General features: G+C 24.6%; 1 protein-coding gene across 1 annotated transcript, besides 2 other annotated features; it reads right to left on the reverse strand.

Annotated features, from left to right (window-relative positions):
- On the reverse strand, positions 1 to 737 carry EHI_057420 (uncharacterized protein; the record flags this gene model as incomplete). The annotated part of the gene is made up of 1 exon (XM_001914213.1): positions 1 to 737. A coding segment is annotated over one exon (737 nt), but the record flags the coding sequence as incomplete, so codon positions are not given.
- A 732-nt stretch (positions 738 to 1,469) lies between these two features.
- Positions 1,470 to 1,716: a repeat region.
- Positions 1,717 to 2,917: 1,201 nt separating this feature from the next.
- Positions 2,918 to 7,295: part of a repeat region that runs on past the window's edge.

Raw genomic sequence — 7,295 nt, forward strand, 5'->3', positions numbered from 1 at the left:
AGAGATGTGGTAGTACTTGGTTCAGACACACCTGTAACTTCTGTTGTTATATTGATCTTATTGTTATACAAAATAGATGTTAATTTTAATGATTGTTCATCATCAATTGGTATTTTAAATCCTTCTAGATCTTCAAACACAAAGTCTTTTGGAATTTGTTTTACATTTTCAATTTCTTTTCTAACATCTGAAAGAGAATTAGTCTTGTTGAATTGTTTTTTTATCAGTGGTTTCCCATTCAAACATATTCCAATTGTTATATCATTTATTTCTGGTATATTTTCTTTTTCTTCTTTAAGATTAATTTCTTCATTATTTATTATATCTTCTACAGTAAATTCTTCTTCTTCATCTCGTTCAATTTTGTCATTGTCAAGTGTGTAGAAATGTGCTGATTCTGGTATATTTTGAACTAATGTTCTAATAATGTTTATCGTTGTTTTATTGTCTATTTCAATAGTGGTAAGTACTTTATCATTTATCTTTATTCTTATTCCTATTTTAACTTCTGTTCCTTTAATATTTATTATTCTTTTCTCATCAATTACATCTCCTATAGTATAACTCTCTTCATCGTTTACATCAATTAAATCTCCATCTTTTGTTAAAAAGTGTTGTGAGTCAAGCATCTTTCCTTTTATTTTCTCTCTTGCGATTTTCAGATTGTCTTGTGAATTTAGTGGTTTATTTGCAACACATTTTCCATTTAAAAGAAATTTAACTACTACTCTTGACATTTAATGATTAACAAGTTTGTTTTCTTGTTTAAATATATACCATTCGGCAAAATAGGTTATTTGTTTAAATGTGTTACTTCTTTTCTGATTGGTTGTTTCTCATAAACATCATTTGTTTTGATACTAAACACCGTTTTTAACATTTTATTTCATTTTATTTTTATTTATTTCGGTATATTTTTATCGTTAATTACATGTTTATGAAATAAAATTACAATAAACTTTTCGTCAATGTAAAATTATAATGTTAATTATTTCTTATTCATTCCTTTTTATCCATTTTTGTTTTCATGAATTTCTTTAAATTAAAAATAGATAAAATCAATCGAATCATTTCCTATTTCATTCCAACTTCTCTCACACTTTTTCTTTTAATTTTATCGTTATTCCTCTTTTATTGTTTCACCGTTTCAAACAACATTGTTCTGAAAATATAATAACATCGAATGAGGGTAATGATTGTGGTGTATAAAAATATTTTCATTTTTATTTCAATTTTTTCAATTTCATTCTTTCAATTCTTATCTTTCGTTAAAAATAAAAAAAAAACAGGAAATAATACAAAAACATTAAACATAACAACAAAAGACAAATGGTAAAAGAAAGTGTGTATTTGTATTATCTGTATATTCAGAAATACATTAATAATCACATTAAATTATACCACATTAATAACTATTATATCATCAATAATTTCAACAAAAATAACACAATAAACCACAACAAAATAAGAATAAAATCATATCAGAAATAAAAAGAATGAAAATAAACAAATTAAAGAAAATAATTATAAAATTAATAAACGATATTTAAATGAAAGAAAATAGAGAATATGTAATAAGTACAAATGGTTCATTCATTAATAAGAAATTAACAATAATAAAATAGAGAATATTGATTATAAAAAGAAATATATTTCTCAAAACAGTAGAGATACAAAAAGAATAGATATGAAATAAATATTAATTCTAAAATACTCATTAATGTTTCATTAAATTTATCATTTGATTCTTATCATATTCACTTTTTCTTAGTTTTTCTCTTTTATTTTTTTTTTTTTGTCTTCCGTTATCTCTCATCTTATTGTGAATATATAAAATACATTGAATCTCTATGTTTTCATTTGTTTAATATATTTATTATACTCTTTTTGATTTTATCTTTCACAACTTTCTTCTTTTTTCTAACACTTCATTATGTTATTGTTACACTATTTATTCATATGATATACCAAGATTTCAAATGTATTTTAATTGAAGTATAACACATATAACTTTAATAACTTGTTAAACATTATCTGACACTATTTCTACATTAAAAGTGTTTGTTTGTATTACTCATTTTAATATTGTATATTTGTACAATTAACACAATAATTAATATTTTATTATCATTTCAATTATATTCAACAAGAAAATGAATAATAATATATGTGAATCAATTAACTTCTTTATTATTGAATTTGGCTTACTACGTATTTTTAAATATTCTTTTTAATGTTAAAATAACTAATGAACTTTCAATCACATGTACAATCAACTATAGTTAAGTTTGTTTGTTTTATTCGTTGTTTATTTCACGTTTTATCATTTATTAAATTTTCAAATACATTATAGACACATATTTGATGATTGTTATATTACAAATAAGTGAATATCATAAATTGTACAAGTGACGGGTTTTATTTGTTGTGTAAGATATGAAATGAAAATTACATAACTACAAATAATGATATTCAATAATGTTTATAATTGTTACTAACACAAAATTATTCTTTTTCTTTCAAATAATTTTAAATAAAATAATGATTTTCAGACTTTTGTTCATATTTAATTCACTTTCTATTTGAAATTATCAATTCATTTTATTTTCTTATTTGTTTATTTTTTCATTCACAACATACATTTAAATTCAAATGAAAAATAAAATCATTTTATTTCTATCATATTTTCTTCGCTTTGTATCTTGTGAATTCTGAAAATAATCATATTATTATAAAAACAATAAAATGACATATATACAACTCTTCTTATTTTATCATACATCATTTGAATTTATCAATATGTATTTCGTTTTTTTTTCAATGGATGTGTCGAATTATATTTTATTATTATAATTACATTTTTTCATTTACAATTAAATATTATTGACAAATAAAAATAATGTTTTATTTATTAAAATAAAAAGCAATTCATTAAATATTAATAGAAATAGCTTCTATTCTTCCTGGCTCAGGGGAGACTAATCCCGTCCCTTCGTCTTCATCTTCTTCTAGCAGCTCTACGGAGTATATTTGGTTGTGATCTCCGCAGTATTCCATGACATCCATCATGTTTTTTATTACATGGTTTTTTACTTCTTTCTCGATGTCAATTTCAATTTTTAATTCTTTAATTAATCTAATACTTTATTTATTTATTAATCCATTTATTGAAATTACTACTGGAATTATTTTGACATCTTTTAACTTTTCTATTTTCATTAGAATATTCTTTAATTCTTTATACTTATTTCTTTTCTTCAAATACACTCCATTAATATTGTGATATTCAACAATAGTCATATCAAATATTAGACCCGTTTTGTTCTTTTTATCTAATACATATATATCTGTTATTTTGTGGTATTGTCCATCACTTTTATGCATTATTTGTTTGTTCAATATCATTGTGATGTCTTTATATTGGAACACTGTTTCATATGGAGGTTTTTTATATTGTTTATTTCCTGTATATTTTCTTATTAATCCCTCCCATATGATTATGCCAATATTGTCATGTTTTTCCATTTGTGATTTATTATGATAAATACAAGATAGTAGAATGTGTTCTACTGTAGCTATCTTGTCTTTACAAAATGTGGAGTAGTTCAATCTTTCATTTTTCATTATTTTTGCTTTTCTATACCCACAAAATATTGCTCCATCTTGCATTTTATTTAATTGTAGAAATGCATTTTTCTTAATGTTGATGGACTTCCATGCTTTCACTGTAGTAGTTTTATCTACTCATTTTGACTCGAACCATCTTCTAAAATATCTACTAATTTGATGACACTTCCATTTTTTGATGTATTTATCATTAATTTCTTTATTTCTACTACTACTTCTTTTTCTTTTTTCTTTTCTATCCCTTCATTTATTATTTCTTCTATTTTTGTTTCATTTATTTTATGAATTATTGTTTTTTAATTCTATTCCATATTCATTTCTTACTATACAATCTATCTAATATGTTATTTCCTATTTCACTCTTGTACAGTAGTACATCACTGTTCTAATTAATTCAATAACATATTCGTCCCTTATATTTATTAATCCTTCACCCATTTCTTCTAGAGGGACATACAACCTATCTTTGGAGTTTCCAGCACCAATGTATTTTGCCTTTCTTAAATATTTTCTTATCTCCAAATCCATTTTATCTAAGTCAGTGATTTTCCAATTTACAACTGATGCTGAATATCTGAAGATAGGGATTACTTCCGTGTTTATTCTAGTAATACATCTTCTATTACTACTTTCATCACTGTTTATTTCTTCCATCTTTTTCATCATTTTTTCTTTGATGGTTTTGCAATTGAAGGTGTCATCAATTTCATCGGATTGCCATATTCCTAAGTATTTATACAAGTCATCACCTTCAATTACATTGATGTTTTGCATTCCATTTGGTATTTCTTTAATGTTTTTAATACCATTCCTGACTTTTTCTCATTCATTTCAATATGTAACTTATTATTTCTTTAATTTCATTGTGGATTATTCCAATTTCTTCACTGCTTTCCGTCATTATTCTCAAATCATCCATATATAAAGTGTGATTTGATTTTGGGAATTTCTCTTCGATGATTTGAGAAATTACATTCATCTGAATGATGAAGAGTAGATTTGATAATGAATCACCTTGTAAAATTCCTCTATTTAATTTAATACATCATAGATATTCATTAAATTTATAACCGATGAATATCTTCCATCTAGTCATCATACTTTCAATAATGTCAATGATGACACCCTCTACATTAAAATACTTTAATGATTCAATTACCCATTCGTGGTTTACTGTGTCATATGCTTTCTTAATGTCATAATATGACTCATCATATTTTGGGTATTTCTCTTCTTTCTGCTGCTTTAACATATAACTATTAATTATTCCTTCTTTAGCAGCTAAAGATTGCAACTTACATCCCAATTGGTTGCTACTAATTTTCAATGATTCACAATTCATGTTAAGTCTTCTGTGAATCTTTTCTTTTAATATTGAGGTAAATACTTTCATAATTACATTTGTACAACTGATAGGACGATAATTAGTAACATCATTCCTATCAATTTGTGGATTAATAAAGTTCTTCCACTTACCATGTCTAATGGGATGTTTTGAATGAAGTTCAACCATTCATTGAAGATATTTAGAATGGCTTCTCTTGATGATGACATCCTTTTCAAATAATACCAATATATAATGTCTATTCCTGGTGTTTTCCAGTTACTTATTTTCATTAAACTTAAATTTAATTCATTTAATGTTATTATGACACTATCATAATTTCTATATCTTTCATTCCACGAGGTGATTTGTTTTATTTTCCAATTTTCTTTATTTAATTTCACCTGTGTTTCATATAATGATTTCCAATATTCTAAAGTAATATCGTTATTTGGGTATATTTCATTATTTGTTTCTTCCTTATTTTAATTTTCTTGTTAGAATCAAACATTATTTTATTTGTATTGATTCTGACCCTTTCTTCTTTATTAAATTTAATTCTTTCTTTGATCATTGTCATCATATATTTTAGGTATTTTATTCTTTATAGTGATTTAACTTTTATTCCTTCTTCATCATATTCTTTTAATTTCATGATGCACTTGATTCTGTACCATTTTCTTCCCTTGACCAAATCTTCTAGTCTATTTATTTTCTTTAGGATTTCTTTTATTTCATCAAATTTAACTCCTATTATTTTATTTTGGAGATATATGTGCATAATCATTGAAATCATCTTCATATCATCTTGAATATCCTGCATTCTGCTTCCTGACCATATCCATCTATTATTAATTTCCATTATTAATCGGTCAGCTTCTTTTCTTTGAAAGTAGTAATTAATGTTAGAACATTTTTCTACTTTCATTTCTTTTACTTTATTGATGAGAGTGTTAAGATATTCTTCATCAATTTCTGTAGAGTTATTCTTTAATATGATGTTTTTTCTTTATTATTGAATCACACTCTACTCTTCTATTATATCATTTACTTTCACTTTAATGTACAGTTTAGTACATTCTTTTATTTTATGTGACATTTTAATATATTTAATATATTCTTTTTCATTATTGACATTGATGTTTATCACTTTTATTATACTTTCAATTTGTTCCCATCTTAATTTCTTATATAATTTCTTGTTTAACCAATTAATTGCAAAACAATACAACACTTCAATTAGAATTCTATTTGTTTGTTCTGTTGTATTTCTTGTCTGATTATCATCTCTTGTTTTTTGACAATCAGTGCTTTGCTTTTCTCTTCTATCTCCACTACTGTCTTTTTCATAGGAGTAGTTTCGTTCATCTCCATCGTTCTTGATGATGTTTTCCTCAGTACTGGTTGTGTATTTATCACAAGCGTCATCGTTTTCTTCTTCTCTAGTTCCTTCTGTGAGATAAAATTTTCAATATCATCTTGTTGTTTTGATATTATTTGTTTTTGTGCTTCATTTTCTTTTTGTGTGTTGTCTAATTCTTCTCTTGTTATTTCTGCAATCTCATGACTTATTATTGCTGCTTGTTGAATTTCAGAGATTTGTTTTTCTTTATCTCTTATTTTACTTTTCAGCTCCTCAATTTTCTTCTCAAGTACTTCTGCTTGTTCCTCTAACACATTATTCTTCTTCTCCAGTATTTCTCCTTTTTTCTTCAGCTCTTCTGTTTTCTCCTTTTGTTCATCATTTTCCTTCTGTAACTTCCATTTAGTGGATTTTAGACTTCGAATGGTTTCTTCTTTGTTATTCATTTCCATGATTTTCCTTCTATCTCATTTATTTCACCTTGTAATTTTATATTTTCTTCTGTTAGTTTTTCATTTTCTTTCTTCTTTTCATTATAATTCGTTTGAACTTTCTTAATTTCTTTTTTCAAATTTTCTATCTCTTTCTCAAATTCTTTTCTGACTATTTCTTTTGCTTTTTCTATCATTTATTCTGAGATGGCTTGTTCTTCTTCCTTTCTTTTTGCTTGATATTCTTTAATTTCTTCTTCTAATTTTTTAATTTGCTTTTGAAGTATTTTAATTTCTTCGTTTTCTTTATAATTTTCCTCTTCATTCTTTGTTTCTTCTTTGTTTTCTTCTTGTTTTTTTCTTTCTTTTTCTGTTTCATTTATTATTTTAGCCATTTTACATCTTTTTTTGTAATTCTTTGATTGGATTTCTGCTTTTGATTTCTGTTTCGATTGCTTGGATATCTTCTTCTTTCCATCCTTTTGTTCTTTCTTTAAATTCTTCTTGCATTTTTTCAATTCTCTTTTTCTTTTTGATTGAATATACTTCT

This window comes from Entamoeba histolytica, genomic scaffold (genome assembly GCF_000208925.1).
Source record: "Entamoeba histolytica HM-1:IMSS scf_1104750517127 genomic scaffold, whole genome shotgun sequence".
NCBI lineage: Eukaryota > Evosea > Mastigamoebida > Endamoebidae > Entamoeba > Entamoeba histolytica.